This window comes from Octopus sinensis, linkage group LG5 (assembly GCF_006345805.1).
Source record: "Octopus sinensis linkage group LG5, ASM634580v1, whole genome shotgun sequence".
Classification (NCBI taxonomy): Eukaryota; Metazoa; Mollusca; class Cephalopoda; order Octopoda; family Octopodidae; genus Octopus; species Octopus sinensis.
The window spans coordinates 67,636,394-67,651,850 of NC_043001.1; the positions used below are offsets into that span (position 1 = coordinate 67,636,394).

The 15,457-nt window shown below is 34.9% G+C and overlaps 1 protein-coding gene across 3 annotated transcripts in view; it reads left to right on the top strand.

Annotated features, from left to right (window-relative positions):
- Nucleotides 1-15,169, top strand: part of LOC115211843 — a 42,842-nt gene extending 27,673 nt beyond the window's left edge. The window contains exons 3-7 of one of the 3 annotated variants that reach the window (XM_036502722.1): nt 4,492-4,584; nt 9,468-9,581; nt 12,070-12,145; nt 14,604-14,832; nt 14,893-15,169. In XM_036502722.1, the coding sequence (XP_036358615.1) occupies nt 4,492-4,584; nt 9,468-9,581; nt 12,070-12,145; nt 14,604-14,832; nt 14,893-15,084 (704 nt within the window). In that variant the 3' untranslated portion in view covers nt 15,085-15,169. Of the gene's footprint in view, nt 1-4,491; nt 4,585-9,467; nt 9,582-12,069; nt 12,146-14,603 lie in introns of all 3 variants that reach the window. The other 2 variants (XM_029780561.2, XM_029780562.2) reach the window with 2 other exon arrangements.
- The last annotated feature ends 288 nt before the right edge of the window (nt 15,170-15,457 follow it).

Genomic DNA, 15,457 nt, shown 5'->3' on the forward strand with positions numbered 1-15,457 from the left:
CCAATGCCTTGTGAGTGGATTTGGTAGACGGAAACTGGAAGAAGCCTGTCATATATATGTATATATATATATATGTGTGTGTCTGTGTTTGTCCCCCTAGCATTGCTTGACAACCAATGCTGGTGTGTTTATGTCCCCGTTACTTAGCGGTTCGGCAAAAGAGACCGATAGAATAAGTACTGGGCTTACAAAAGAATAAGTCCCGGGGTCGAGGTGCTCAATTAAAGGCGGTGCTCCAGCATGGCCGCAGTTAAATGACTGAAACAAGTAAAAGAGTAAAGAGTAAAAAGAGTAAATGGACATGGTGGATCAATCAGTAAGCAAGTTTTACTTTCCTTGTCTATTACTGTTATATTTGCCTTGTTATGTTTCATCTTATCCATTTGAATGAGAAAAACCTCACAAAATCTTGCCAGTTTCTGATACAAGTACTCTTTCTTAACAATGATTGTACCATGTACTTCATGTTTCAAACCTCAGTTTTTGACAAAGCTTTGGAGTAAAACTTTCACAATTTGATATATTTCCATTTCTTATATCCTTCCTTGGCCAATCAGGGGCATTCTGCAACAATGTGTGCCATTGTTTCATCCCAAATTCCAAGTACTCTACATTTACTGACATCTTCTCCCCATACACATGTTTCATCAAATTGTTTGTTTGCAGTGTTTGATTGTGAGCTGCTATAATAAGGTTCTCTGTCACTTTTTCAAATGCCTCTTTTTCAACCAAGCTCGGGATTTTGTTCCATACACTTCCTCAGTGGTTTTACAAAGGTTTCTCTTCAGTCTGTTTAATATACTCTCTTTGAATTTCATTTTTGTCTTTTTTATTTTTCCAGTCTTGATCACCTGTTCTTTATTTACTGCCTTTAGAAACATTTCTGTGCTGTTTTGCAAATAACCAAGCTGTTTCATTTCATCTGCACACACACTTTAACACCAATCAAACATCTTCCACCTTGGTCTCTCTTTAAGTACACTCAGTTAATATCAGCTTTTGGATGGTGGGCTCTATATATAGCTAATAGCATTCTAGTTTTTCTGTCAAGTTTCTGCACTTCACCTTTTGTCCATTTCACAATTCTCACTCCAATCTGATAGCTGGTACTACTCTTGAATCAATTGTTTCAATAACATTTCTTGAATTCAGCCTTGACTGTAATATTTTCTCCACTTTCTTTGTATACTCCCTACTTGCAAGTTACTTCATCTCTTCATATTTTATTTCATCTGCCTCCAATATTCCCAAACATTTAAACCATTGTCCTTTCTCAACTGATTTCATTGTTTGCCCATTTGGCATTTCAGTTCTCTTGTTTCCTTCAAATCTTCCCATTTCATTATCAAAATAGTACACTTTTCAAGTCTGAATTACATTCAAATATCGTTTGAGAAAATGTGAACAGAGTGCACAAGAATTTCTAGCTTCCCATTTTCACATAAAACTTTAAATCATCCATGAGTAGGAGATGATTTATCTGACAATGCCCTTTCTCCAAATCATAACTTATTTTGACATTCTGTAATATCAGACTGAGCATGTATCATGGTCAATACAAATAGTAATGGTGATAAGCTATCACCTTTGAATATACCACATCTGATGTGCACACCTTTTCAAGTTTTATTTTCCTCTCACCATGTCAGTGCTTCTCTCATGTTTCCATATTTTCTGTTCGTTGTTCTATTTATATAACGGTGCAGCATCATGTCATATACTTTTTTAATAATCCAATCATGCTACATTCAATCCCATCAATCTGCTTCTGCAATTTCTGATTTCCATTTTATCAATTAACAACTGGTTTTTAGCTGCCCTACTTGAACTCCTGCACCCCTTCTTGTGCTGTGTATTTGTCCCATAATTATACATTAATCGTAGTGCCCATGCTGAAGAGAACACGGATAGCAAATTATTTTATTTGTTCATTGATGTTTGAAACCTAGGTATGGGGCTAATGCAGTTTCACACCTCTCTTTGAAAAATTCTTTTTTCTGGAAAACTTTTTCGGATTCCTACATTTTAGATGTCAAAGATTATGAATATGCAAAAAAAAAATGTTTTTAATTTAACCACTCCCTCCCCACCCCAATTAAATTTTTTTTGTTTGCTCTCAAGAGATTGTAGCGAATTGACAAACATATGCAAATTGAAATTAAATACAGACAAAAACATTAAAGTGAAAAGAATTTGCATTTTACTTGTGTTTGCCTTAAATAATATATTTGTTAACTAAATATAACTATTTACCTCTTTATACACATATCTATATGCTTATTGGATTAAAAATTTTGAAAACGTGGTTTCTGGCATACTCGGAATTTCCGTCATCTAAAACATAGGAAAAAAAAATTTTGAAATTTGTGAGGTGGGGAGTGGGGTTAAAAAAAAATTTTTTTTTGCATAATCATAATCTCCATCATCTAAAACATAGGAATCTAAAAGAATTCTTTTTAAAAATGCATTTTTCAAGGAGAGGTGCATAACTGCATTAACCCCCTAGGTACATGTGGTAACTATTGAAAATGTTTTTACTTTTCACCCTTTTCGAAATTACTCTTAACCATGGTTTGGGTTTTGACAGCTCCTTTTAGCATGCAAGGAGTCCTGTTAGGGTCACCTCTTTTGGGTATAAATGTACATTAATTTAATATGAAAAATATGTCATCTGTTGACTATTTCATACATGCACTAGTAGAAAATTTAATAATTATATATATATATGTATGTATGTGTGTATGTGCGCACACGTGTGTGTGTGTGCATATATATGTATGTATGTGTATATGTATGTATATGTGTCTATGCGTATATATATATATATATATATTATATATATATATATGTGTGTGTGTGTGTATGTGTATGTGTGTGTGTATATATATATATATATGTGTGTGTGTGTGTGTGTATGTGTGTGTGTATATATATCTGCAAATGTGTATGTATATATATATGTGTGTGTGTGTGTGTGTGTGTATATGCATATGTGTATGTATGTACATGTATATATGGGTATGTATCAATGTATGTGTGCATATATTTATGATTATATGCACATGTATGTATGTATATTTATGTATAAATATATATATATGTATGCATGTGTGTATATATATATGTATGTATGAGTGTGTATATGTGTATATATGTACATATATGTGTGTGTATGCACCTATGTGTGTGTATGATTGTGTTTTTGTGTGTGTGTATGGATATATGTATGTGTATATATATATATATATATATGTGTGTGTGTGTGTGTGTGTGTGTGTGTGTGTGTGTTTGTATGTGTATATGGTGTGTGTGCAACATACCACCTGTGAGAACTGAGTAGGTGACCTCAAATCAATAGGCACCACACAGGTTGTCTTTTGACAAGAACACAACAATATTGATTACTCCAAAATATTCCCATTTCTTTATTCTTGGTGGACTTAACTCTCCTCTCCACTATTCTCAATTACTATTAGTCTGATCTTTATTGTTATCTTTATTTTTATTTATATATGTATTTTAATTTTTTCTTTCTTCTTCTTCTTCTTCTTCTTCACACATGTTTTTGTATTTTTTTATATATCCCCCCCACCTTTTTTGTGTGTGTGTATATATATATATTTGTAAGAAAAAGTCTTTTGCTATTTAAGCAACCAGTTAAACATACATTTTTCAGTTTGAAAATGGTTACTTGAAGCTCGGAACTCATATCAGAGTTTCTCACTGTAAACATTATTATTAAGATTAAAATAAAAATTATCCCCCACAAAAAGCCATCTCTACTCATTTTTTCAAATATATATATATATATATTTGAAAAAATGAGTAGAGATGGTCTGGTCGGTCACGTGATATATATATATACATACATGTGTATGTATATACATATATATGTGTGTGTGTATATATATATATGTATATGTAGATGTATGTGTATATGTATGTATATACATGTATATAAGTATGAATACTAGTTGATCAATACATACCTATATATATATATATATATATATATATATATATACATATGTCATTGCTGTTATAGTTTTAATGTCCACTTTTTTTTATTACATGGTTTGGATGGAATTTTGGGGCTAACGTTTTCTTTGATCAGATACCATTTCTGTCATGTACCTTCACTCATTTCCAGTGAAGGTCATATTTCCATATGGCTGAGCATGTTTTCAGGGAAGATTGTAAATGGACATCGCTTGTATGTTAACAAGTTTCATTTACAACTATCAGATGATGTCAAGACAGGAAGACACTAACAGAGTCACACATATCTATGTGAAGATGTATGCATATATATATATATACAAACAACATGAAACAAACACTATCCTTCTTTTCAGTTTCCATCTACCAAATTCACTCCCAGGGCTTTGTTTGGCCCAGACCTTTAGTATAAGACACTCGTATTGAAGGTTATAACTATTTTTAATTGCTCTGATTTTATAATGACCCACTTTTTTTAATTTTTGATTTCAGAGAACAATCAGAGGGAGCCAAGTAACAAAGTATGGAAACCTTGTGACAAGAACACAACAGCAAACTGTGGGCACTTTGTATCAAAAGGAAATGGTAAGTTACACTTTCTTATCAAAACTGGAATATTAGATAAAGAATTTTCTCATTTGTCATTACCTGAACCATTCTAGACTGAATGAAATGAATTCATAATTTGTTTTAACCCTTAAGCATTCAGATTCCTCTGTCAAATGTAATGCTTATTTATTCACATTGTTATGAATTAGTCATGCATTACTTTGTGACTTTGAGATTTCAATGATGTGATTGTTTATTTTTAGAATGGCATTGTAGAGAAGGTGCAAGAGGCCAGTTTGAAGATAAAACAGGGAAATTATTTTGGTCAAGTATGACTGGTTTAAATACTAAAGTGTCAAAGTTTTTAACATGTTAATATAGACCAGGGATTGACGAACAGGGGTAAATTACCCCAAGTGAGGTAAAAATGAAATTCTTGGGGGTAATGAGGACTCATTAGACATAAGTAAAATTATATAAAGAACATGTTCCTTGTTATGACAAATTTTTCTTCTGGCATGAGGCAGCAGTCAAAATTTTGTTGCCTTTTGCAACAACATACCTTAGCGAACAAGGATTTTCAACTCAAATGAACATAAAAACAAAGCAGAGTAATTGATTTGACTCTGAAGACTGTATTCAAATTACTCTGGCATTAAACTGCCCCAATTTTGACGTAATTGTAACAAAAATGAAACATCATTTCTCCAAAACCTGAAGTGAAAAAGTTTCTGGAAAAATCCTTTTGTTTCATAATATTGATATTAATTTATTGTATCACATTTGTTTTATTTTATATTTATATTGTATTCTCCATATTAAACAGATTCAATAAACCTTTCGAATTCAAAGAATCTATGATTTTCTTCAAGGGGGCTAACATCAGCATAAATAAACATAGTTTTGGTTAATTAATTAAAAAAGTCCCCTGACCCCTGACATAGATGAACTGTCTCTAAAAATGATAAGATCTATGTCTATCTACCTGTATTTCACTGCACTCAGTTTGACTCATATGTCTGTGTCAAAGGCTAGATTTTCTGCATTTCACTTTATTTATGAAGAAATCACCACTGGGTTTCTCGTTAGATTAACAAGAATAAGCCAAATATCATATAACCAATCTGATACTTGTTCTCTGCCTTATGTTAGAAACCTTATTGTTAAATATCAGCCATACCGACATCAGCAGATCATAACATAATTCACTGTATTTATCATTTTATTAATGTTAGTTACATAATAGAACTTACTGGAAGCCTCTGTGTAACATGTGATAACAATCATCTTTGTATGGCAAATAGGGGAACTGCCCTTGTGGGACATCTAGAAATGGTTGCAGATGATGACATATAGGGAGTCACCCATGTGTGATGCATGAAACAGTGACAGTTGTGTGACTTGTAGGGGTATGGTTATATGGGTGTGACCTGTAGAATGGTCACATGTGGGAAACCTCAACATATGTATGCCATTAACAGAAAGCTGAATGTGTGACATTCACAAGTATGCACATGTTTGTTATATGAGAGTTATTGCACCAATACAGTGCAGCAATTATGCTGATGTGCATTGCAGGAAGTAAAAACTGAGACATCTCAAGATGTTTTGGCAATATTCTCGCAATTATTCCAGTTTGCTTATTCTGGCCATGTTGGAACAGGACTAAGTAAATTACTTTTTTCTTGTTTTTCACTTTTATTATCTTGTGAAAAAATCACAAAGTTTGTTATACTATGTATAAGTAATTTACCAGTATTTTCCAGCCTCTATTGTTTTCAGTGAATGTTTCAAAAAGTATTTCTGTAGAATAGGGGTGGGGGGTGGGGTTCCCATCTATTTTTGTTCCCAACAACTTTTGTAAAAGTAAGTTCACCCTGCTCTCATCATTTTGTTCGGTGATTTAAGTTTACTCTTCTACTATAAGAAAATGACTGACAAAGAAAGAATTAAAAATATTGTTTTCTAAACATCAATTATTTTAAGTTACAGTAACAATAAATCAAATAACAAGTTAGGCTATTCCAATTAGCAACACACTAAATTAATACACACACAATACAAGTTGTTAAAACTGAAGTAACAGATGTAGACTTAGATTTGTCATGAGCCCTAGGACTCACAAGGCTGGAGCTTCACTCAGTTTTTATGGCGTGTAAGTGATTGGGGTTACAAAACTTCCCACTCCAGAATGAGATGTCAGTCCGTTGCAGTGTTGACTTCCCAGGTATTGCACAAACTCATTTATGGCTGAGCGGACTGGAGCAATGTGTGAAATGAAATGCTTTACTCAAGAATACACCACACTACCTAGCCTGGAAATTGAAATCATGATCTTATGATTGTGAGTCCAGCACCTTAATCACTAGGCCACACATCTTTAGAAGTATCCTTCACAAACTTGGCTTACTTTAAATTTTCTTCTCAATTTCAGATTTTTTTTTTCAAAATAATTAATCTTTTAAAAACGATAAATCCAGAACCAGCATATTGACCCCATGGGTATGTAAGATTTACCTGATGGGAATAAATTTACCACTCTAGTTTGGAAATCACTGCCATGAGGTTATTTCATGTAAACATTAATGTTTGTCATGTAGAAGAAGAAGGACCCCTTTCAGTCATGAATAACTTTGGGATTGCACCTAGAAAGTTCCCCTCTGAGGCAAAACTGGAAGTCGTCCATGCATACCAGTTTGGATGGTACAAGGTGGTAACTTTAAATACCTTTAATGTGGCCATATGTGTATATGCAAGCTGAATGATAAATGGAAATGGTTTGATGTGTGGAGGCCATGATCTTCTCCTATGCATTGCCTCCTGTCTGCTAGCTGGCGTGTGGTGTGTGAGAGCCAACTAGATCACATCTTTACTCTACAACGTCAAGATGCAAAAAAAGGAAGAGGTGAATCTCTGAACCTTAATGTTGTGTATGCCGTCTATTATCCAACTAATTAGGCAGCCACCGTCAGGGGAGGTAACTGTGCCTACACCAACCTCATTTCTCCACATCACTGTTATCCAAGGGAAAGGCAAAGGCTGATACAGCTCGGCACCAATGACATTGCAATTCATTTCTACGGCTGAGTGAACTGGAACATAAAATAAAGTATCTTGCTCAAAAACACACAGCCTGGTTCGTGAATCAAACTCACTACCTCATGATTGTGAATCTGATGCCCTAACCAGTGAGCCATGTTTGTCATGTAATATACTCAAAATCAATTTATTATTTTAGATGTAGCTGAGTGGTTAGAAAGTTGGCTTCACAACCACACATTTTTGGGTTCAGTCTCACTGCATGTCACTTTGGGCAAGTGTCTTTTACTACAACTACCAACCAACTAATGCCTTGTGAGTGAACTTAGTTGACAGAAACTGAAAAAGCCCAACATATATGTTTGTGTGTGTGCATGTGAGTGTGTGTGTGTGTGTAATATATATGTATGCTTGTGTCTCCTTATCTTGATACTGTATGAACTATTGTAAATGAGTGTCATTGTTATACAAGTGATGCCATTAATTTCCAGTATTCCGCTGAAAATGTGTAGAAAATTTGTCTCAATAAACTCTGCCTGATCCATGCAATCATGAAAAAGTGGACATTAAAACAATGATGGTGATGATAACTTTTGAAGCAAAAGAATCTGGAAATTAGGAAACAGGAAAATTTTCCATTTTTTTCCACATATTTTGCAAAAAAATATTTTTAAGAGTTTTTGTTTAGCCCCAGGTCAGTTCTGATCGAATAGATCTATAACCAAAAGCATTCCAACCATGACCCTCCCATCTAGTTTTTTAGGCAGTATATACAAATCTGTGTTGTGTTGTATACTTGTAATAAAACTAGAGGAATCCAAACTATTATCCATGGATAAAAGTCCAAAGACACCACACCTCTCACTTCTAAAACCAGCCACCATTCCACTCACCTCTAAAATCCTGAAGACATACAGAACAGTCCCCATCATAAATTTACTATGTTATGCCTGCTGATCTCAAAATGCTGAACCTTACAAAGGAGATGATAGAGGACTGATATATATGGTGCATTACTGTGCTTGAGAAGACCTGCCCACCACAACAGAATTCTGTTAGCTATAGGATTTCGGGTGGTATTTTGCTATTGTTAGACCTTTCTTGGGATTACTGTTCCTTGTAGAAATATTGTAGATGTTGGTGCTAACATCTTCATCTGTTCTTTAAGTTAAAGCAATGTTAAGATTACTTCAGCCTTCTAAGCCATAGATATTTTTTGCATGATATTTGGGAGACATCTGCATTAGTTGATTCAATTGACCTCAATATGTGACAGGAACTTTACACAACTGACACCAAAATGATGAAAACTAAAGTTAGTTTCAGTAGAATTTGAACTCATAACTCAGATGTTTGCAATAAAATACTGCAATTTATTTTGTCTGACAATCCTACCAACCTACTGCCATACTGTGACTTCTTATAATTGGGGTGTGAGAGATTTGAAGGGTACCCTGTTTGTTTAATAGTGCTTTGAGTCAGTTTGTCAGATGTGAATTGGTAAAAGTCATTAATATATTTTATATTGAACAGATTGATATGTTTGAAACAGTAATGATTGATTCACTATATAACAAACAATAAATGTTTCAAGGAAAAAAAAAAATCTATTTTAGCCTCAAAATATTCTATTTCAGCTTTAATTCCTTTTATTTCCACTTATCTGAGGCATTGCCCTCATTCCTCTACCTTGAGTCAATCAGGTGATGTTTCACAGATACCTAATATTAGAAGTATGAGTCATGTAGTGCCACTTAACCAACCCTAACCATCTAGCCCTCCCTTTCCAAAAACCACAACTCATGACCATCTATTTCACTACAATTTATACCATTATATTAACTAATGAGTTATGAATTAATGAATGAAATATCTTTTAGCTGACGGTAACAACCCTGATTTACAAGGCCTCAACAAATGTCCACATAATTCAACCAAGCCATCACAGCCAAATTGTTTAAGAAATGCTCCCAAACAAACAGCTAAAAACTCAGGTAAGCTCTAATTTTAGTATTTTGAAACTATGCAAAAAATACTGGTTTAGAGAAACCCCACTTTTTTTTTTAAGCAATACTCATGACCACTCACAGGGCCTCCAAGACTGGAGACCTGACCTCAAATACTTGCATTACAATGGACTCTACTAAAGATACCCAAGGTACCAGTTAGTGGTGTGAAACTGGGCAATGGATTAAGTCCACCACCCAAAATGTCTGCTTGGCTTTCAATAAGGGACATCATCATCATCATCATTTAATGTCCATTTTCCATGCTTGTATGGGATGGAAGGTTTGACCAGAGCTGGTAAGGCCAGGGGCTGTACCAAGCTTCCTTGTCTGTTCTAGTATGATTTCTACAGCTAGATGCCCTTCCTAACACCAACCACTCCACAGAGTGGATGCTTTTAATGTGGCACCAGCACTGGTATCAAATCTGCTGTGGCAGATAGATCTTCTTGAATACAACGATGCACCAGATATCTCAGTCGTAAGGCACAGTATCTTGAGACTGGCCATCAGTATTTTGTCCTATGTCTTCCTAGGTCTCCCTTTCCCACAAGTTCCTTCTGCTTTAAATGATCAGCTCTGATTAGAAACTTGGGTACAGAGTAACTGAGTCATAATGTAGCAGTTTTATGGCTTGGACTGTTTTGGATGTCTGCAAGGCTTTAGAGCTGAGTGGAGTGGCAACTGATTTTGTTGTATTATGTAGGCCATGGAGTTTTCTGTATTGTAAGATGACACACACTGCTGTTATGTTTAACCTTTAGTGTTCATATTACTGTCACTGGAGTGGTATCCATGGATAATAGTTTGGATTCTTCCAGCTTTATTACAAATGTGCAACACAACACAGATATGTACCTTCTGATGTAACAGCATCAGTGTGTGAGAGCAAAACAACATGCATTTATACACGCTGATTTAGAGTGTTTTTTATTTAGGACACACCAGCAATCAATAATTATCTGATCTCGTTGTATTATGTAGGCCATGGAATTTTCTGTATTGTGAGATCACACACTGCTGTTGTGTTTAACCTTTAATGTTCATATTACTGTCAGATGTAATGCTTATTTATTCATATTGTTTTGAATGTATCATGAATTATCTTGTAGCTTTGAGACTTCAGTGATGTGGTTGTTTATTTCTAGAATGACATTGTAGGGTACATACAAGAGAATGGATCTGGCTGGTTTGAACATAAAACAAGTAGAATATCTGAAGCTGATATGGCTGGTTTAAATGCTAAAGGTTTAATAACCTATTTGTTGCAGTTGTCTACCCCAACTCTCATTTAAACTGTAATTACTCTGTGTTCTCATTATAACAAAAAAAAATTGATTAAAAATAAGTTTTATTTTAACCTTAGAAAGATGACTACATAATGTTGAGCTAAAGTTCACTTTGCAACTATAGTGTTCCAAGTTCAATTTCGCTACATGATACTTAATCAAGAGACTTGTACCATGGATTGGTCAAAGTCTTGTGAATGATATAGAAAGCCATGTGGAAGCTGATTGGCAAGACTGAAGTTTGGTGGTAGAGTTAATGTGTTATTTGGTTTATGGGTGACATTAGTGGAATTCTTTCTGTTACAAGAATTCAGGTTGGTCCCTGGTCTGAGGGTACCTTCCTTTCTGCTTCTCATCAGTCAGGAAAGACAACAAAAAAGGGTTGTGTGAGTGTGTGTGCACTGACTGTTCAATGATAGAATTACTGAATGCCTGCTTTGTAACATAGAATAAGCATAGGCATGGCTGATTTGTTAACTAGTTCACTTCTCAAACCATGTGGTTTCAGAGATTCAGTCCCACTGTAAGTGTCTACAACTATTGCATCAGGTTTGACCATGGCCTTGTGAGTAGATTTGGTATAGAGAAGCTGACAGAAGTCCATCATGTGTGTGTGTGTGCGTGTGCATACATGCATGTATGTGTGTATGTATGTATTCTCTTTAGAGTAAATTTTGACTGGTCACCCACATGGTAGCAAAGTTGTGAAGGAAAGTATCTTGATTTAACTGTCATCCTTTAAATCTTAAGGTCTTGCAGATTTTTATGGTCCCAGATATTGTGATCAATTGTAGTGCATGAATTAAGGATTCGCATTGTGTGTGTGTGTTACATTTGCACTTTTCTGAAAATAAACTGAGCCACCAGTCATCCTGTCAACAGACCATTCACTGGCTCTGCACCTTTGTGAAATAAAATTCCCTTTCTTGAAAAACAGTTTAGAGATATTGACAGGAAGGGCATCTAGCTGTAAAACAATATGTCAAAATAAAATATTCATTTCAACCATGCTAGCATGGAAAAAAATGGACACAAAATGAATAAATGCAGGTAAATAAGCTGCTAACAGTCTATAAACACCAGCCAAATATAATTGTTACCTATTTGCATATGTATATTTTAAACTTGAATTATCTGTTATTGATCTGAGACAAATATTTGTACAACTGATTTTTCTATCATTACAGCAATTATCCTCATTAGCAGTCTAATTGGAGGCCTTTTTTTGATAATAGCTCTTATCATTGGAGTAATATGGAAGCGGTAAGAATCTCTTTCTTCTATTTCTTCAGTAGCAAGATGTAAGTTGTTGTTTAGCCCTCGGTCAACAGATCTATGATCAAGCCATTTATGCCTTGGATGGGTCATAGTGTAATTTGAAATACATTATCCAATTTCTAAGATGCTAGGACATGCTTTGCGAAAGGTTTGACTGCTATTTCTAGCAAATCTAGTGACTACCACCACAGATATTTCTTCATTAGCTCATTCTTGACTGAGCAGACCATATGATCATAGACATTACAAATATGACCAACCCACCTGTTTTCTATGTGCTGCTAACTCAGTACTACATTATCAAAAGTCTTTTATAAAAGTGGGGGTGAGTGGTGATGGATTTGAAAAAATTTTTGGCTGTTATTTCTAGCAAACTGAGTGATTGCGGGTATGTCCTTGTTGGCTTGTAATGTGGTAGAGGAAGTAAGAAAATACAACAGATAAGAAAAGATGACAACTCCACCTGCTTATCACAGGATGATTAGAGTCAAAGAGAGTTTTAGAGTTATGAAATCATGTGCTGCTCTTAGAGAAACTTTCAAGAAATCTCTTGATTAAAATCAGTTTCAAATTTTAGCACAAGGTCAGTAATTTCAAGTGAGTGGGTAAGTGTTCAACTAGTACTTCTTGAACTGCTTCATGCACTCCATGTACTGATGGTGTATGACCATTTTGAACACCCATGCAAGACATACATGGTATTGAACATGTCATGCCCTACAATCTCAATGTGCTGGATCTACCCACTACCAGAAAACATGACGACGACCTATAAACTGTGGTCAAAGTGCATCCAAGAAGTTGACTTTATCAGATTTATCACAATTTATCTCTGACATAATGAAATTAAAACACTTCACAGTCACGCACGTCTCGCATTTCTTTTGCAGTTCAGTTTATAGTAGAAAGCAATGATGTAGTTTATCTATTATACTTTCATCATCATCATTGTTCGACTGTGGTCGAGACTTTCATAGTCTTTTCAAATGGCTAATAATGTGTGCGCGCGCCACTACTACACACATTGGAAAGCATTGTACAACCAAGTACTAAAGAAGATCTTTCCTCCTCCATGAAACAAAGCTGTTCCCGCTGGACGTCAACCCAGTATTTCTAAGCTACGGACCCAGTGATTTATTGTAAGGTTATCTCCCTAGATAGATTGCCTTCACTACAGCTAAGGAGCCCTTTCTACCCCATACTTTACTTGTTTCAGTCATTAGACTACAATCATGCTGGGGTACCACTTGAAGGATATTTAGTCAAATGAATTGACCCCAGTACTTATTTTCTTTTTAAGCCTGATACTTATTCCACTGGTCTCTTTTGCCAAACTGCTAAGTTACAGGGAGATAAACACACTAGCAGTCATCAAGTAATGGTGGGGAACAAACAGACACACATATCCAACAGGTTTTTTTTTCAGTTTCTGTCTACCAAATTCACTCACACAGCTTTGGTTGGCCTGCTTGCTCAAGGTGCCATGCAGTGAGACTGAAACTGAAACCATGTGGTTGGGAAGCAAACTTCTTACCACACATCACCTGAATTACCTGCTCATCACAAACATACATGGCCAAGTATTCCACAGATATGTGCACCCTTAATGTAGTTTTCAGGTAGATTCTATGACAAGACTGTACCTTTTTGATTATTTGTACAATGCACCCAATAGGCTTCTATAAAGTTTCCACCAACCCAGTCTCATTCATAATGTAATGGGCTAAAGCAAGGTTACAGAAAGTAACAATTGCATAAGATGTCACGCAGTGTGACAACCTGAGACCACATGGTTGTGAAGCAATCTTCTTAGCCATTTGGCTATATGGCACCTAATAAGTACATTTATAAATATAAATGAATTTACAGACACACAAATGCTTTTGTGTGAGTAGACACAGCTGTGTTAAGGACTTCTCAACTATGTTTCTGATAAGTGTCTTCCATGCCACACCCAGATTTACTTAGAAAATGAAAGAAGCCTCACTGTGTGTGTGTTTGTTTGTATCTCCTTGTCTTAGCATTACATGATGGTTATAGATGAGTGCCATTGTCATACAAGCAGTGTTATTCATTTTAAATGTTTTAAGAAAACCTGTCTCAGCAACGGAGAAATATAACTTTGCTTGGAAACAGGTATAGGTTGGTGACAGAAAGGGCATCCTACTGTAGAAAATTTGCCTCAACAAATTCTGTTCCATGCAACTATGGAAAAGTGGATGTTATAATGATTATATATAAATAAATATATATAATGATGGATTTCTATACAGTTTTATCTACCAATACATTTCTACATAAGTGAAAGACTGTCTTAAAAATTAAATCTGTTTTAAATACATTTTCTGTTTAATTCAGCTGTTTTATAACAATGAATTTAAGTTTTGATTGTACACAGAAAAACAGGATCTTGAAATTATGTTTGTTTGTAAATATATTTCAGACACCAGATATCAAAACATGGAACTGTACAGCGGAGACAAACACATCCATACAGTCAGCCAGATATGAGCAGTATTTATGTTAGCCCTAATGCTATAGTCAACTGTCAGCTTCCACAAGAAAACGAAGAGTCACACATTTATGAGAAAATCACTACAAGCATTTATTATGATCCACAAGCTGCACTGAAAACCGTTGACAGCAATGACAAACTAATGTCTGGCTTCTATTTTGAACCACAAACTATAATGAAGAACATTAATGGTAATGACAAACTGTCTGGCCTTTACTGTGAACCACAAACTACAATGAAAACCATTAACAGCAGTGACAAACTGTCTGGCCTCTATTGTGAACCACAGACTGTGATGAAAAACATCAACAGTAATGACAAACTTACTTCTGGCCTTTATTGGGAACCACAGACACTAAAGGATGTTGATAAGGAAAATAGCACGCCTATCTATGTTAACATCTTGTGATTGTTTGTTGTCCTAAACAATATATTTTATCTGTAATGTTCAGTAATTTATGATAAAGTCAACACTATATATCTTTGACAGAAAATAATGACTTCTAATCAACATCTTGCAGTTTCCAATTTACAGGTGAGAGAAAGAGAGAAGACTGCTGAAATTGGCCCCAGATAATTGAAAGATATTTTAATTGAAACTCCTCCATACCAGGAGGGTGAAAGACAAATGACTGGAGTAGGATTTTAACTAAAACTATAGTGATGTGACTAAATATCACTAATCATTTTGGTCGTCGCTTCACCACCTTCTTGATGTAAATTGGTAAAAACTATTAAGACAAAATGAAAGTAATAATTTTCTTTTATTGCAAAAATGTTTG